The sequence below is a fragment of the Spizellomyces punctatus genome, assembly GCF_000182565.1.
Source record: "Spizellomyces punctatus DAOM BR117 chromosome Unknown supercont1.1, whole genome shotgun sequence".
Lineage (NCBI taxonomy): Eukaryota > Fungi > Chytridiomycota > Chytridiomycetes > Spizellomycetales > Spizellomycetaceae > Spizellomyces > Spizellomyces punctatus.
In genome coordinates, this window is record NW_015971537.1 from 1,126,986 (window position 1) to 1,143,441 (window position 16,456).

A 16,456-nucleotide genomic window follows, 5' to 3' on the forward strand; every position below is an offset into this window, starting at 1 on the left:
CGAAACAGCAGCACGTTGTAAATGGACGTGATGGATGATGACCTAAGCAGACACCGATCGCGTCAAGTTCAGCGGTGGAAAAACGAGTGCCGACTGCCAGTCCCTTTGAGGTTAAACAAATAAGATGCCCTAACTTTGACCGTTATATCTCACGGCTTGTTTATACTGTAGTGATTGAACAAGTCAACAATTGCACTACCATAACTCAGAGACATCTCAGTTTCACCAATCTGCATCCAGTCGATCTACAGACTAGGGTACGAAACTATGTGCATCTTTTCGGTACATGAGCTGAATGCCATAGAAACACCAGCAACATCCACAGTCCTAGTGAAGCATGCTACATGAAACTGTTCCCCATTTGCTTGATATGTCGAACCAGGAGATCATTTTTGAACCCTTTGGTGCACCAGCGCTTCTGCCGAGGGAAACGCATACTTTGCTAAAATTCCCGAATGAAAATAAGCTCGATGTTTCATACATAGGGATCTTATAGAGTAGTGTCAGGTAAAATTTTGGTTTTAATTTCAGGACCAAACATCAATTCAATGCGACTCACCGTAAGGATCGTCTAGGCTATCATCGCTGCCGGCATCAGGATAATCATTCGCCCAATAATCCTCGGCATTAGAGTCCTCGTCATCGTCAAGATAATCAGACGAATCATCATCGTCCGCTACGAAAACATCATCGTCCTGCTCCCAAGTTCTATCCGTGGTCCAATCAATTTTGATCTACGATATAGTACGTGTCAGGTCGGGTTACTTACAACTCAGCAACCTTGGCATTCGGCGCGGGCTTAGCGGAATTGTCGAGGTAGTAGAGGTCCCAAACATACTCATCCTCTTTTACTTTCTCGTCACCCTCTGTTACTGAAGAAGGATAAGGAGAGTGGAATTGGGCATCCGCACTGGACGTCTTACCTCGAAGATATTCTCGCACCATCGGCATTAAGTCAGATATAATATCATCGTCAGACAATGGGGGTTTCTTTTGTGACATATATGACCCGGTAGAGTCGTGTTCTCCTTCCTCTGCAACATCCAGCAACTATGCCCGTCGGTTAGCGTACCGCTACATGTACAAGAGTTTAGGGAGGGCATACATTATATGGGAGCGCATCATCCGAAAACTGACGCCGATTTCTGAGAACCTTAAACCGAGCGGCTTTGTTTTCTACCTGGAAGCAGGCAGATTATGAGCGACTTGCCAATCACATAAAGCGGGTGGACCTACACTTTGGTTCTCAACCAGATCTTTCCTACGTCCCTCAGGACTCCTGTCCCATTGAGTCATTGTTTTCAATGACTGTTTACCGCTACGTGACGCTCGCAAACGATCCAATGTGACCTAGCTATTGGCGTAAGTCGGGCCTACCACACCCTAAAACATCCAAGTCGACAGAGGCAATTAAACTCACTCGCAATCGGCCCGCGTCTTCAATGTCTTGGTTCTCAACAGTATCTGCAAGTGTGAAGATTCTGGAGATATCTATGGGCAAAGAGCAGCCGTCAGTTTGTGTTGTTTTACGACGAATGGATTCGTCCTACCCCCAGTCCCCATCCTCGCCTTCTTGCCCTGCCGCTCAGCCTCCTCGTTTGCAATGACTAAAGGACCCGTATTAGTGCCATCCAAGTGGAAGTGCCAGTCTCAAACTGACTTAGCGCATCGATTGGATCTGCATTTCGTTTCCGCTTAATGCGGAGAACGGTCGGAGTAGTGGACTCTGGCGGGACTGATATCGATGTCCCAGGCCTTTCCACAGGCGGTTCTTCTGTCTGGCGAGTAGCAGACGGTATTTGACTTTCGACTGACGTTGGCATTGTGTGTTTGCTTTGCACATCAATGTCTGGAGATGGGTCCATGCATGCAGACAACCGGTTCGGGCTAAGCCACACAGAACGTAAACAAGATACGGAAACAAGTTGCAAGAATTGCAAATAATGGGGGATGCTGCGGTTTGTTTCCAGGTCGTCACATTTAGTGGGCTGTCCCAAAAATCATATATCCCAATCATTAATACACTATGCTTATCGTCGTTCCACGCCCTCCCCTAAGTCCTCCCTGCGCTCATGATCTATCATAGGTCGAGGGGCTGGCCCTTGGCCCAATACAACTGCAAAGGTGCAACAAAACGTTCAGATATCAGATCCGCTGCACTTCCACACTTGGTATTCTTACCCCTCTTATACATTGCATAGGTAAGGTAGATCATGACAGGGGTTGTCGCTATTATTACCGTCCAACTATCGCAAATCCGTGAGGATACAGCCTATAGGGAGAGTTTCTAGGACTCCTTGATCGAATGCATCGTACTATACCTTCTTGCCCTGTCCTTGGCAACCGCCCGCATAAAGAGCCCCATAGTAGAGGACTTGGCAAAGTGGAAAAGGTTTGTAAAGTCGCTTGCAAGAGACGACAGGACAACTGTGCCATATTCATTGCTATAGCAACCATTGAGTGCACTCTTCCCACAATCGTCTTCCCAAAGCCTTTGATTCCGGGGCGGGTCATCCCACGCTGGTTACTCTGCCTTATGTCACTACCTCTGTTGATGGCCTATAGTGGCCCTCTTTCATAACATTAGTTCTCAGAGGTCTGAGCAAATATGTCCATCCAAAGGCTACCAGAAGATGCTGTCAGGCGACTACGATCAGGTGTGGTCATTGGGTCTATGGCACAATGCGTAGTCGAACTGGTTCACAATGCCCTTGACGGTGCGGCAACTGTGGTGGAAGTCCTCGTTGACCCAACGGCAGCGTCCCTTCAAGTAACAGATAATGGCCTGGGGATCAATCCTGAAGGGTTTAAGTTGATTGGGCAGCGCTATGGTATGGGCCCTGCTAGGCTAGGCACACTGCAGACGCCCACATTTTTTTGCTCACTGTATTCAAAGTCACATCGAAGGCTGGAAATGAGGATGGAGATCGCACTTACGGCTTTCGAGGAGAAGGTTGGTGCATCGACGCAGAATTCAGAGGGTGTCTAGTCCCTTATCTAGTAACATGAAATGCAAAATGCAGCGTTGGCAAGTATAGCAGAGATATCCCGACTGGAAATCGTTAGCAGGAGCAATTACCTACAAACCTATTCTTTAACCTTGAAGGTACCTATTTTACGCCAACAAATGTGTGAAGAGGACGAGGCATTTTGACGAATGAACACCTAGGGAGGAAGTCAGATATATTTTGGGCCTGCTTCGGTTGGACGAAGGCGGGGAACTACGGTTATCGTCAGAGACATGTTCTACAAGGTAGCCCGTACTCTTTCGTCTAATGAGCATTACGAGCTTGACATCAATGGACCGTAGTACCCTGTTCGCCGAAAAAGGCTGCTGGAGGAAAATTCTATCGAAGGAATCAAGCGGGCTTTGGAACGGATTGCCCTGGCACGTCCTTACCTGACTCTCACATTAATTGATCAAAGCAAGGATGTGAAACTGCTCGCTACCCACAAGGTTGGAGGCAGCGTAGTTCAATATAGGATGTGATTAGCGCCCAATGATTAAACAGCCTTACAAGCAGGCAAACTGCGCTATATCCATTTTCAGACAGCTTTTTGGGATATCCGTCTCACAGGTATATGGTATATTCTCTTGCATACAAAGTATTTGCGGAACCATTAAGGATGGTTGTTTTCTGTGGTAGGATTTAATATCCATTAACAAAAGCAGACATGGATACGTTCTAGATGGTTTCATTTCTTTGAAAGGTTTCCCCTCCAAGGTACAACTGATAGCCAAATGCCGGTCGTGTCACTCTGTCTGACCTCCCATCCCTATTTCAGTATCATCAGTACCTTTGTAGGATTCTGTCTTCCAATTACAGCACCATGATATTTTCTTACATGCTTGCCGTTAGATATCAACGAGCATTTCATGGCGCCAAACCCTTTACATAAGCTCATCAACAGCACTATAGCAAAAAGCAGCTTTGGTATGCAGGTGAGACAACAGGTTACGACTTTACATCATCGGCATCTTACGGAGGCTGAACTGCTAGGAAGAGGATGAATCGGTCTGCTTGGCCCTAGACAAAACCTCGCCCACAAAAAAGAGTATGTCGCAACCCTTCCAGGAATGCAGAGGGTGGCAATATTAAGAATCACACCATCCACCTTGTTTGCTGGCAGAGTACAGCACGAAAACAGTGGAAAAGTACCCAATTTTCTTCTTGAAGCTGAAATGTCCACCAAACACCTGCGACCTCCTTTTAGATCCCGGGAAGAGCATTGTGGAGTTTCAGGCAAGCAGATAGTGTTTCTTCTATCTAACATTGCGCGGCTAGTGAGTGACCATTGTTTTCAGGAATGGGACACAGTTCTAACTTTGGTCGAGGATGCCGTGACCGAATTCTTGATAGAACATAATTTTCTTAACGATGCTGCTGAAGGGACGTCAGTGATGGGTCAGACATCTGATATGGAGTCGGACGAGTCATCAAGTGAAATGTGCTCGCCAAACGTGGAAAGGATCAACAGAACACTCGCGTTTGAGCATGCTTTACCTATCAAAAGCGCCAACGCATTTTCATTAGAAGAGCTACAAAGCACCTCCGTGTCGCTAAATACTCCACGTCCGGTGTTCGAAGGGGAACAATTTGAAGACAATTCAGTGGGAGGGGAGTTCAGCGTCTGGAGCAACCCAACCACGCAAGGAAAATACTGGATCGATAGAAGAACTGGCAACTCGTATGTTTTTATGTTGCCAACAGAGCGGAACCCTTGTCATTGGAGATAATCTATCAATCAATTCGTAGATACCGTTCTTTACCTGGCCAGAACGCAAAAGGCCCCTCTATGCAGAGCGAGAACAATCGCGTTGACAAACGAAGTTTGCGAGTGCGGCGTCTCAACAGTACGGCAAACAGTACATTAAACAATTTACGGATGGATGATTCACTTCGAGTAAGTTACCTCGAGGGTTGGCTTTATTTTCGCATTCTCTAATCAATTGCCACATTTCAGAAATGGAATAATCCTGTTTTCAAACGCACGGAAAGGCAACTACCCTCGTTCACTCTCCCTAGTGAGAGCCACGCACGCTCGTTTGCTCAGAAGGCAAACCAAACGTTTAACGGACTGCCCACAGAAGAAATTGTGGAAAACATCAGCAAGGGTAGTTTAGACCAACTCCGGGTCATAGCGCAGGTGGACAACAAATTTATCGCCGGGAAGCTGGCCCAGGCCTCATCAGATACCGATCTTTTGGTGATTATTGACCAGCACGCCGCGGATGAGCGGGTGCGTTTGGAGGCTTTGCTTGCAGAGTTACATCAAGCGGGGGGATCGGACGATAATGTTGGGAATGATAATGGTGATGAAGGAGAATGTATCGTTGATGTCATGAAGCTGGATCCACCTTGTCGGACTACTATGCAAGCGCGAGAAGCACAAGCTGCCCTTCGCCATCACTCTCGATACAAACGATGGGGCATCTTCTTCTCATGTCCTGATCTCGAGGGTGGCGCCAACAAACGTGAACAGGCGCTGGCGAAACCTGATGCAACTGTTCGTATTGAAGTTGATCGCCTACCACGGTTGATTGCGGATCGGTGTGTCGTTGATCCTGGTGTGGTCAGGGACTTGATAAGACAGCATTTGTATTGGCTTGAAGAAGGAGCGGAACGTGGAGGATTGGGAAGCAAGTGCCCGAGAGGTATCTTGGAAATATTAAATTCCAAGGCTTGCAGGTAGGACTCGTATGTACTCATGGCAATTGCTTTCTGTCTGACGTCTTCAACTCTTTATCCTCAGATCGGCCATCATGTTTGGGGATCCATTGACAAAAGCGGACTGCACGAAGCTGATCAACAAACTCATCAAATGCAAGGTATGTGTGTTAGTGGCATTCCTGTAAAGTAGACTATTCTGGCTGATTACTGTGCCAATTACTATTCAGTTCCCTTTCCAGTGTGGTACGTCTTTTTGCAAAGCAAATATTTATCCTTTTAACTCTGTCCACTAAAACCGTTTAGCTCACGGCCGGCCAACAATGGTTCCCATTGCACATATTGGGAAAGTGATGCGGACAATTAGGCGTTCAAAGAACGGGATCGGGATGAATAAGCGAAGCATAAGATGGGATGCCTGGAGAAAACGCACTGGATAGCCCTGTACGCAACATAAAACCAGCGGCAGAACCATGGTTGTGGGGATAAGTTCCCGTGCGTACACCATCCAGATGGACCTGTTTATCAACGTATGACGCATGTCTACTACAAGTTTCAGTAACGTTTGCTCCGTGGACACCTTTACCCATGGCATGTTGGGAGAGTAAGAGAAACATGACCATGTATCTGAAAGACTGACAATCTCCTCAATGGGCTCCTGCCTGCGAAACTACTCATTGCCCGATTCCTGCACGTACAAAGTAAATTATAGAAGCAAGTTTTACTTGTTCACAAACATAACCACCCTGTGTATATAGTTCACAATTACTATTCATAAAGGATCTGGATGTGTGCCGTAAGTGAATTATGAATTGTAGACACAGGCGTCAACAACTTTAGATGATGACATCCCCTTCGGCCACGGCTTTGAGGATGCGGTTGCCGTCTGCCTCAGGGTGCCTTCGACTGCAAGCGCAACGGCACAGCTTGAACAAAGCCTGAACGACTTAAAGAGTTTAGCAGTCCTGTAATACTAGGATGCCAGTAATGCAGAAAGACAATGGATTGAGCTCTCGCACGGTTTTGTTCCGGTCGAGTTCTTAAGTTGCTGCGTCAGAGGATGGCAGATGAGATATGACCTCTGTGATTGTGACTCCAGATTCCGTCCACAATAAATTCAAAGGAGTGGAAGCCAAGACTTCATCCTGCTCTGCACTACAACCAGCTCCCTTGGTACCATCAAACACACTTTCAACTAGGAAATTAACGATTAAATTGAAGAGTGTCCACATGAACAGAAGACTCTGTGACAGTTGCCCAAAAGTACAAGACACGTAGATAACTGTGAAAATTGGAGCGCAGAGGCCATGCATATACCCATATTTTCCCTACTTCTGTGCCGGTGCAACCCTGGCTTTTGACATACAGAGTTCACTTTGGCGGTGTTCGGTCACCTCTCTTCTAAAAGCCTGATCAAATATGAAAACGCACGACATGTTGCAGCATGAATACAGGGAGCTCTAATTGTCCAAAGGATGGACTGTTTATGCAAATAAAAATGGGATGCCAAAACAACACAATCTCAGTGGGTATCTGCGTCGACGAGTATCGACAATTCTGAACTCCCGCGTAAGGACTTAAGATGAATGTTTACCCTCCCTTGTTGAACTGGCACTTAAGTGATGCTAATGTTTGCAACCAGAAAACGACCGCCTAATGTGATGCGCGGAAGTCAAGAGTGCTTTCAAACCCCTACATCGTTTAAAGTCATGCGTAATCACACACGTGACAGAACATATCATGACTGTGCCAACATTCATCAAAACTTTGCCATTACCTACGAAAGCGAAAAGAAGTTAAGGCGGCGTGTGAATTTTGTTTTTGGGCAGGTAGCGACAAGCAATTTACTAGCATTTCGATAGGAATCCTCTGGTTCACAAACCAACTTTTATTTCGCCGCTTTTGCGAAGGAGATTGGCGAATAAGGAAATATCGACATTAGTGCCTTTGTTGAAAACAGGAGCCATCGGTCAAGTTGAAGCTCGAATTGCGCTGGTGACCATGAGTCAAGTCTATGTTACTCCCGAGCCGGCACCCAGTGATACTCCTGAGGCTACCACAACCAAGCAGGCAACTCACGAGCCGCAATTCCTGAAGACAGACTCGGCAAAAAGCTTCTCGACAACCAATGGATTTGGTGTTGACTCGGGATATGGAGGAGAGCATTCCCAGGCTATCTTTGCGGAGAAACGAACTCGTCTATTGACACTAATCGCGGGAACAAAAGGTGTCTTGAGAGATCTCGTCGGTCCGACAGGAACTGTATCGCATACACTCCGATATCCATCTGGTGCTCTTCGCAAGGCGTTTGGTTCCAAACCCCCTACCCGCCGCACATCATCAACAGAGGACGATTCGCAGCCTCCTGCTTCCCCCATTCCCGTCGCAGCAGAGCCCCCGACAGACTCGGTCACACAAGGACTCCGTGTTCTCCAGCTGGACCTGAAGTCGTACAGCTTTAAAGGTCCTGCCTCTCAAATTGATTCAGATGATCATAGTCTTATTTCGCAGCTCTTGGAGAGTAAAATAATTGAGTGCAGACAACACTTGGACCGGTTGAATGCGCGAATCTCGGACACACGATCGAGAGTCCTTGTCACCGGTGACCTGAACGCTGGGAAGAGTACATTTGTCAATGCCGTTCTTCGACGAGAGATTGTTCCGGATGATCAGCAGCCTTGCACTGCCTTGTTTGCTGAAGTGGTGGATGCGGACCAGAACGACGGCGTTGAAGAAGTGCATGGAATTCGTGACCCCATCAAATATGATCGATCGGATCCAACAACGTTCGAGCGCTTTGATTTCCGGAATCTCAGACATGTTGTCGAAGACAATGAGGAGGACTACGAGTTGCTGAGGATATATTGTCGAGACCGCCGCGCAAAGACACACAGCTTGCTGCATAATGGGGTTGTGGATATCAGTCTAATCGATTCGCCTGGTTTGAACATTGACTCCATCAAAACAACGGCGTTATTCTCGCAACAAGAGGAGATTGACGTGATTGTCTTTGTTGTTAATGCTGAGAATCACTTTACGCTTTCTGTAAGTCATCATATCATTGACCTGCTAGTACACCCGAATGATGTTGAGCTTTCAGGGACGTGATTTCTTGACCACAGCTGGGAAGGAGAAGGCATATATATTCATTGTCGTTAACCGTTTCGATCAAATCCGAAGGAAGGATCGATGCCGGAGAGATATCCTTGAACAGATTCGGCAGATTTCCCCAGCGACTTACGACGATGCAGATAATCTTGTCCACTTTGTGAGCGCCAAGGAATGCCTCCATCATCCGGAAGGAGCAGACGCTGCTGGAACAATGGTCCCAGATTTCCATAAAATGGAAGAGGCCCTTCGTTCCTTCATCCTCGAAAAGCGCGCACGTTCCAAACTTGCGCCTGCGAAGATATATCTCCACAACCTATTGTCGGATGTCATGGATATATCACAGTACAACAGCTTGGCTTCAGCCAATACTGCTACGCAAATCATGAAAGATATGAAGGACAGCGCCCCTGCGTATGATCGAATGGTACAAATAAAAGAACAAGTTTTGGACGATATTGATAAAACCATCGACGAGACCGGACTTCTTGTTCAACAGCACGCACAGCAACAGCTAGCTCAGTTTACAGATCACTTGGATGCGTTTACCGAGCATGTGGAATGGAATGGGCCGCTTTATGTGTGGCAGTATGCACGTGATCTTCGGAATAGAGTCTACAGCATCGCTGCATTGCGTGTACGGCGTTGCGAAGAGTTCGCACGGGATAAGGCAATTTCCTGTTTGAAGGACATTGAAAGTGTGGCTGCGACATGTATGAGTGTCCCACCGTCTATCGACGTTGATGTCGTCACCGGTGCCTTCGAAGGGGACGTTGGTAGCGCACCAGGTTCTAAGGCACTGGCTGGAAACGGGTCAGTTGCGAAGATTGTTCCGATGGACGTCGCAGAATTCTTTGACCACATAGATAAAGCAGAGTTGGCCAAGGAGTATGTACCAAGTTTGGGTCTGATTATTGGAGGGCTTGTTGGATATAAGCGTATGGCGACACAAATGTGGAGGGCTGGAATGAGTGGAGCGAGCACAGGGAGATTAGCATTTGCTGGACTGACTATTGCAGGTATGTGGTTCGATTCTTTGTTTGATCATAATGCTCAATGCGCTGATCGTGCACTATTGAATGCATCTAGGCATAGGGATCTTCCTCTATGTTCTTTCTGACATGAAAAACAGCGTCGAACGCAAAGTCGTCAGGAAGATGCGGGAGCATTTTACCGAAGTCGGTTTTGTGGAAAGCAATGTCGATCGCGTCGCAAAAGGCACCCGACGTGTCCTCCGTCTTGCCATCTGGGAGTTCCAAAACCAGTTCCAAAGGATTCTAACAGAAAATCAACGGAAGAGAGAAAATCAGATGCGAAGTATCGAGCTTGCTCGAGCAGATAAAGCCTTCTACGATGATATGGCATATCGAGCAGCTGAGTTGGTGCGGGAGGTAGATGCGATTGATTTGGAGGAGAAGATGGTCGTGTAAATGCGGAGACCGGACGGTTGTAGGTAGGCGTGGCGTGTGAGCCTAGTTTGCAAGTCAGCACTTTTTCATATATCAGATAGGCACCATAGAGGGAGCGACAGGCAGTCTCTCGTGGACTTTTTTTTGGGGGATGAGTGTCGAAATTCCACATTTTCTGCACTCATCATTTTACGTACAAAGCATGTAGTGGGAGTAGTCATCCGAATTCCAAGTTGAATATCAACCTTTCTTAACTCAAAGACGGCTATGACCGTGGCTAACTATACAGACCGATTGAAGTGGCTCGAATACACGTTTTGAATCAAATGATCTAACTCATCTATTTACCAACGAGCCCCACAGCTTCTATTTCGACCAACACATCTCTTGGTAAGCGAGCAGCTTGGACAGCAGAACGGGCGGGTCGCGCGGAGCCAAAGATCTCAGCATAAACCTCATTCATCTTTGCAAAATCATTCATGTCCTTGTCGAATCAATTGAAAAAGGGGTCAAGCAAGGCCTCACGGACGAAACGAGTGACCACTCCTCCAAACCCTATTCTACGAGAGAAGACTTCTTAATCTTACCTTGAGGAAAACAGTAGTTTTCACTACCTTATCTAACGAAGAATCGGCTGCCTCCAAAACCGCTTTCAAATTGGTCAACGCCTGACGAGTTTGCTCCTGGATGCCACCAGCAACGCATTCCATCGACTTGGGATCTATATTAGATGAGTACAAGATGAACGCGTTATGCACTACGATGGAACGAATGGAATGGACGTCCTATCCATGCCCAAGAAAGCGGGGGCAGTATGGAAGCTGGCTTACTCAAACCTTACCGAAAGGAATCTGCCCAGCTGTGAAAACAAACCCATTGGCGACGATCGCCTGAGAATAGGGCCCGATAGCCTTTGGAGCGTTCTCAGTGCTGACGTGAGTGAGGCTGGACATTGTGCGTGTGAAGAGAGCGTGCTTTGGAAGGTTGAAGACACGAGAGAGCATCGTTCAACGATCTTGCACAGTGCAATGTCCATTTGTCAAACCGCGTTGCTATGAGCGGTGACTAGGGACTCCCCACGAACACCAATCTTGAAACCACAGGCTGACAGACCATCAACAAGTGGACGATCGCTATCTTCTGCACATGGGTATATTATTGACGTATCAGCATTTAAAGATATCTATATTCAGTCTATGTTGGCCACTGGAACGTAAAAAGTCCAGCACACAAAGGTCACCATTGGAAACCCCAAACTTGCACCCCCACACACTCGAAATCTGAACCATAAGCTGTACCCGTAAGGGGCTCATTGTCGTACGTGGTACATGTCGAGGTATGTCCCCGTTGGAGTTGATCGTCAAGCCACAGTCCAAAAGCCCCAGTCCTGCAGAAGCAAGATCAGCTGCATTAAAAGAGCCAACAAGCTACCAAAAGAGCTACTCACCCTCCACCAAAAGCAACACTAGCACCTGTTTCGCTAAGAATGTAGTAATCGTTCTTGCCGGTAGACAGATATACGGTAACGTTGTCGCGCTCATTCAACCTCCAGAGAAATCTTGGTATGCGAGACATATGAATTGATTATCGTATCCGCGGGGGCTCACACGCAAGAACTTACGAAGAGCCATTCCCATAATAACCCTTCCTCATTCCTAGTGTTTCGCTTGCGAATGCGCCCATTATTCTCCCGTGTGTGTCTTCCAACACCAATAGTGCCGGCCCAGTTACCAATCGAAAGAGCGTCGCGAGACTAATCCCGTGTTGGTCTGTGGCATATAGAAGCTCCCATTTCGTGGATTCACGAAGGAATGGTGGAAGATGCGGACGAATCTATTGAGCAAGTTTAACAAACTAGGTCTTTGTCGTCGTCGTCGCCCACCAGAAAAAATACTGTTCCACCTGTTCTGCCATTTGCTCAGTTAAGATAATGTCGGTATCCTCACTGCGGCCAAGTAACTGCACTGGTCTCGGTTGCTGGCTTGTGTCCCATATAGGGGATAATGCTGATGTTATAGATGATTCGTTATTCATTTGTCCGGGAGATCCCATTGTTTTTGTAGTCGGGAAGGTTGAGCCCAAGAAACGCGTTCTGGTAATGTCATGACCTCACGCAAAACCAAGTTTCGGGTCACATCTCCATTCTAGCGCTTACCTGCGAATACACAAGATGCAAGCAGCACCTCTCCCACCACATATTTCACCTGTTCCTTCGACGCCCGGCGCACACTACACCCTCGTTGGAAGTCATGTATCCCTCTTCACAGCAAAACTTCGCTCCTACCTTATCCACAAAGGGCTGCCCTTTCAAGAGGTGCTCCCCACAGCCAAGGTATACGCTCAAGTCATACTCCCTCGTACTGGCATAGCGATGATACCCGTGCTGGTATCGCCCGACGGTAGACATGTGTGGGGCGATACAAAATGCATCACAGATCTTTTGGAAGAAAATTGCGGCGGAATGTGGATGCGTCCTCCTGTAGATCAGCCCAAGCAACGTTTCGTGACAGATATGTTGGAGCTTTGGGCGGATGAGTGGGCGGTCATGTGTGCCATGCACTATCGCTGGAGCTTCCCCGAACAAAGAAAGTTCATCGAGTGGGAGTTTGGGAGAACTTCCGGGCTTCGGGGGACTGAGGAAGAAATATGTGACGTTGGGCGGAAGGTATCATTCAGTTTGATCGTAGTCGCAGCTTGGATGAGGTACCGATACGCTTTGCTACATAGTTGTCAGGTCGCTTCTCGGGATTGTTACCCATTCTGGGCGTAACACCTACGACAATTCCGACGATTGAGAGACAGTTTCAACGGCTTGTTCGCAACCTCAAGGCACATATTGGAAAGCATGACTACCTCTTGGGAGGGAGGGCGACATTGGCTGATTGTGCACTGGCCGGACCCTTATATGCGCATCTGCTCCGGTTAGTTTGCCCTTACTCAAATGAGTTTGCGTACCCCTAACTCCGATTTCTGCAGAGATCCGATACCAGGAACGATCATAAAAACAACAGCCCCGTCCGTCGCTGACTACATTGAAAGGGCTGCGGGCTTTCTACCATCGCGTGGCCATCCTGCCCGCCCTCTTGATGTAATTGAGCATTCGGAGAGGCACGAGCCTATACAATTCAAGAATGCCCCCGCGAAGCACATTGTGCTTCCAAACGACGCTATCCCAACATCTCTATTTCCCTTGCTACTGCCCATTTTCCGTGACACTATACCTTATGTGATAACTGCGGCGAACGCCTTGCATGAATGGATTGCACGTCATCCAGATGCGAAGGAAGTGCCCCGCTCGGTGGGGACGGTTGAGTTCAAATTGTGGGATGAAGAGCTTGGTTGGGTTGTGGGTCGCCGGCAGAGCTTCACTCATACAGTGTGGATGGCGAAGCGATTAGTAAATACATTCAATTCGCTGAACCAGGAGGGGAAGAACGATGTTCGAGAATTTTTGAGGGACTTGGAGCAGTTTACATCTGGAGGGGAGAAAGTGAAAGCGTTGGATTGTTTCGAGCATCTGCGAGAAGCCGTGGAACGATGTGACATAACTGCAAAGGGAGCGCTGGTGATAATGAAGGGTGTGTCTGGTGGGACACCGCGCTTGTAACGCACAGCGTTGATTGTTCGTTACAAGAAGGTTATGTTTCAGCGATTATGGAATCTTGCCATTATGAATCTTTCTAGACAGAGCACCATAGCATAGATGTTAAGTTCATCAGACCATGCAGCGGCAGCCCAGATATCCGATTCGGATGGTACAGAAATAGAATAAAAAATTGAAAATGTAGTCCGAATGACTACAATAAATAACGTTGCATTGACAGCGATTACATGTATCCAGATGGTTACTTCTTGCCTATACCATAAAACAACTGAGTAATCAATCAAGCTAATCAGTGTTGAGAAACCCGTTCACTCACCTTCCACAAATAGGACGTGCTTGTTAACTATCCGAATGTAACAAAGATTGGCATTGAGTTAGGGGACCTTGAGTTGAAAACTATTCTAGCCTTACCTATCGGATCATACTTCATTAATTGAAGTTTCGGTAGAGCTCTTCTTCTTGTTGTGGTATAAAAGAAACCGGTGCCAGCTGAGCTGAGCAATCGTAAGACGACGGTTCTGGTCGAGAAGGAAATGTTTGCGTACGACTTTCGACTTGGACCTCAGCAACATAATGCACTCCTTACCTCGCCTTTGCCTTCTTCACCACTGAAACAGTAACAAACATAAGTTTTGAACTTCGAAAGACCATTTGACAAAAACGGGCAGCGGAAACTTACTGTCGTCGTTGGAGTGATCTCGAGTATCAGTGAAGCTGCAAGTGGACACGGCAGCGATCCTAACCTGTTACCAAAACTGTCACGTGCTTCGATCTCGGAAGCCACATTCCAAGCCACCAGTGGGCAAACGTAAGCTGATCGGTTGTGTCATTTTAACATGAAAGTGTCATTACAAACACAAGCTCAGTATCCACGTCTACTACTCTATGGTCAAGTGGAGAGAACGTCCGCGTGCATCTAAAATAACCGCTGGCATGGGAGGTAATATTGTGTGTAGAACGGAGAAGAGACTGTATAAAAGTTTGAAGAAAGAGCTATAAATCGTATCCAAATAGGCGTCCTGGCAAAATAATTGAATTATACTCTGAAGTACAGAGATATGGTATCGACGCATATCACGGTGGGGAAACATGTATCTCCTCTATTAAAATCTCAACCGTTTCTTGCGTCACAGGGGGTCTTCGGACGGATTGTACCGGTCCAGACAAGGCGTTTGACACCCGTTCGTTTGACACTCTAGTTCTAAGTGAACCCGAAAGGCGCGGACTGTCACCCCTTGACACACCCGACAAGGACATTCGAGGCACCTCGACGATATCACCGCCCCTTCGCTCGGTCATCTCTTGTCCCGGCTCTACATGAGTAGGAAGGGTCTCCTCCGGATGTATAGGACCCCTTCCTGAGGCAGCCATCATCAGTGTTTTGCGCCCTTCTTTCGCCTCTATGAGCTTGTGTCCGTCGTAGTCCAGCCAGCGGATTACCTTGCCCCACCAGCGATGATTGCCGATTTCGTCCACCTCTATAGCAAGGTGAAAAAGCCACCTGCGTATTTACGCTGAGATTAGTAAAGAAGATACATAGGTTTTAAGATTATACCAAATGCATACCAGCAGAGGAAAGTGAAAACGAATGCCCCAAGGACATCAATTGTGTAGTGATACGCTGCATTAAAACAAACCATTAGCGGGTGGCATTCAAAATACAAATGCATTCCTTCAAGGACGTACAACTCATAACCAAAGTCAACATTCCAAAAATGCAGAATAATACCACAGGGATAGTTATCCAGTAGTGGCGACAATGGTACCAATACATCATCAGACAGGACCCAAACACGATTGTGTGTCCCGAATAGAATGTATCCCCGCAATCTACGCGTCTTCCAGAGAAGAGTAACCAAGTGTCTTTCCCGAAGTTTGAATCCACCGGAGTGAAGCAGTAGATGTACGGAGCAGGAAGATTGGTCAACATCATGTAAGGAACACGACCCAAGTAGAGTGACCCCACAATGAAAAGAGCGCGACGTATGAGCGTAACGGCAGCTGCACCTCGCGTAATGGCAAAGAGAACCATCTAAATTGCAAGAAATGATCGTCAATACGGATGGAGGAGGTTCCATATGAGAGTGTTTCAATCAGTACCAACACTCCTGAAATCAGCACACAGGTATCCGGAAGATTCTGCGGTAAATGTACTCGATAGTACCATGGATTGGTAGCATCCAGGAGCGGGTCTGGTGCCACATAACGCTGGTCAGGAGGTTTGTTGGTGTTTGTGTTCTGCAATAGGACGCAGTTAACAAGGGTCACCACAGTCGTGCTTTGCATCAAAGAATCCGCTATCTACCCTTCGGTCCGCAAATGCGTTTGCAACTGCAACTAGATATATACAGATAATGAAATAAACGACGGCAAGGCCCAGCAGCCCAAGATCTCTCTTATCCCGCCATAGCTTTACCCGTGGTTTCACGTGGCGCTCCCATATCGCTCTGAGAGAGGCCATTTATCTAGGGCACAAGCTGTAGACGAGTGAGTAGGTCTGAGCCTGGCGGAAAGCGGGTAGTGCGGGACAAGGTAGATGAGCTCGACGGGTTAGGCATGCGCTTTTGTACCTTCCGACGATCAATGAGGTAATATCAGCATTCGAACCGGATATCCGGTTTATTGACAATGAACAGCTCAGATGTGTCAGTCTGCAAATGAAACCA

At 47.3% G+C, this 16,456-nt stretch overlaps 8 protein-coding genes across 8 annotated transcripts; 3 read left to right on the forward strand and 5 right to left on the reverse strand.

Annotated features, from left to right (window-relative positions):
* Positions 1-88: 88 nt before the first annotated feature.
* SPPG_00424 (uncharacterized protein) lies at positions 89-2,394 on the reverse strand. Its single transcript, XM_016748751.1, has 11 exons — positions 2,322-2,394; positions 2,182-2,246; positions 1,661-2,116; positions 1,551-1,607; positions 1,421-1,491; positions 1,237-1,350; positions 1,106-1,180; positions 924-1,050; positions 770-872; positions 560-708; positions 89-489 (listed from the first exon to the last, which is right to left on the reverse strand). The coding sequence occupies exons 3-11, from the start codon at positions 1,863-1,865 to the stop codon at positions 476-478; spliced, it is 915 nt and encodes a 304-aa protein (XP_016612754.1). The 5' UTR covers positions 1,866-2,116; positions 2,182-2,246; positions 2,322-2,394; the 3' UTR covers positions 89-475.
* Positions 2,395-2,514: 120 nt separating this feature from the next.
* Positions 2,515-6,451, forward strand: SPPG_00425 (uncharacterized protein). The gene is made up of 16 exons (XM_016748752.1): positions 2,515-2,831; positions 2,897-2,953; positions 3,024-3,253; positions 3,311-3,457; positions 3,525-3,578; positions 3,648-3,725; positions 3,787-3,802; positions 3,861-3,943; positions 4,002-4,056; positions 4,132-4,244; positions 4,307-4,689; positions 4,758-4,905; positions 4,966-5,690; positions 5,755-5,830; positions 5,900-5,915; positions 5,976-6,451. Exons 3-16 carry the CDS (start codon positions 3,242-3,244, stop codon positions 6,107-6,109), a joined length of 2,040 nt encoding a protein of 679 aa, XP_016612755.1. The 5' UTR covers positions 2,515-2,831; positions 2,897-2,953; positions 3,024-3,241; the 3' UTR covers positions 6,110-6,451.
* A 1,027-nt stretch (positions 6,452-7,478) lies between these two features.
* On the forward strand, positions 7,479-10,480 carry SPPG_00426 (mitofusin). The gene is made up of 3 exons (XM_016748753.1): positions 7,479-8,714; positions 8,770-9,796; positions 9,867-10,480. Exons 1-3 carry the CDS (start codon positions 7,671-7,673, stop codon positions 10,205-10,207), a joined length of 2,412 nt encoding a protein of 803 aa, XP_016612756.1. The 5' UTR covers positions 7,479-7,670; the 3' UTR covers positions 10,208-10,480.
* SPPG_08845 (uncharacterized protein) lies at positions 10,091-11,224 on the reverse strand. The gene is made up of 3 exons (XM_016756985.1): positions 11,028-11,224; positions 10,774-10,907; positions 10,091-10,670 (listed from the first exon to the last, which is right to left on the reverse strand). Exons 1-3 carry the CDS (start codon positions 11,188-11,190, stop codon positions 10,527-10,529), a joined length of 441 nt encoding a protein of 146 aa, XP_016612757.1. The 5' UTR covers positions 11,191-11,224; the 3' UTR covers positions 10,091-10,526.
* Positions 11,225-11,320: 96 nt separating this feature from the next.
* On the reverse strand, positions 11,321-12,268 carry SPPG_08846 (uncharacterized protein). Its single transcript, XM_016756986.1, has 4 exons — positions 12,089-12,268; positions 11,808-12,019; positions 11,634-11,744; positions 11,321-11,573 (listed from the first exon to the last, which is right to left on the reverse strand). The coding sequence occupies exons 1-4, from the start codon at positions 12,236-12,238 to the stop codon at positions 11,423-11,425; spliced, it is 624 nt and encodes a 207-aa protein (XP_016612758.1). The 5' UTR covers positions 12,239-12,268; the 3' UTR covers positions 11,321-11,422.
* SPPG_00428 (glutathione S-transferase) lies at positions 12,227-13,992 on the forward strand. The gene is made up of 3 exons (XM_016748754.1): positions 12,227-12,851; positions 12,914-13,107; positions 13,163-13,992. Exons 1-3 carry the CDS (start codon positions 12,357-12,359, stop codon positions 13,791-13,793), a joined length of 1,320 nt encoding a protein of 439 aa, XP_016612759.1. The 5' UTR covers positions 12,227-12,356; the 3' UTR covers positions 13,794-13,992.
* Positions 13,993-14,031: 39 nt separating this feature from the next.
* Positions 14,032-14,441, reverse strand: SPPG_08847 (ribosomal protein L33; the record flags this gene model as incomplete). Its single annotated transcript, XM_016756987.1, has 4 exons — positions 14,032-14,042; positions 14,107-14,133; positions 14,202-14,308; positions 14,377-14,441. The coding sequence occupies 4 exons, from the start codon at positions 14,439-14,441 to the stop codon at positions 14,032-14,034; spliced, it is 210 nt and encodes a 69-aa protein (XP_016612760.1).
* A 243-nt stretch (positions 14,442-14,684) lies between these two features.
* Positions 14,685-16,346, reverse strand: SPPG_00429 (uncharacterized protein). The gene is made up of 5 exons (XM_016748755.1): positions 16,096-16,346; positions 15,891-16,028; positions 15,477-15,822; positions 15,357-15,411; positions 14,685-15,291 (listed from the first exon to the last, which is right to left on the reverse strand). The coding sequence occupies exons 1-5, from the start codon at positions 16,249-16,251 to the stop codon at positions 14,865-14,867; spliced, it is 1,122 nt and encodes a 373-aa protein (XP_016612761.1). The 5' UTR covers positions 16,252-16,346; the 3' UTR covers positions 14,685-14,864.
* Between the last annotated feature and the right edge of the window lie 110 nt (positions 16,347-16,456).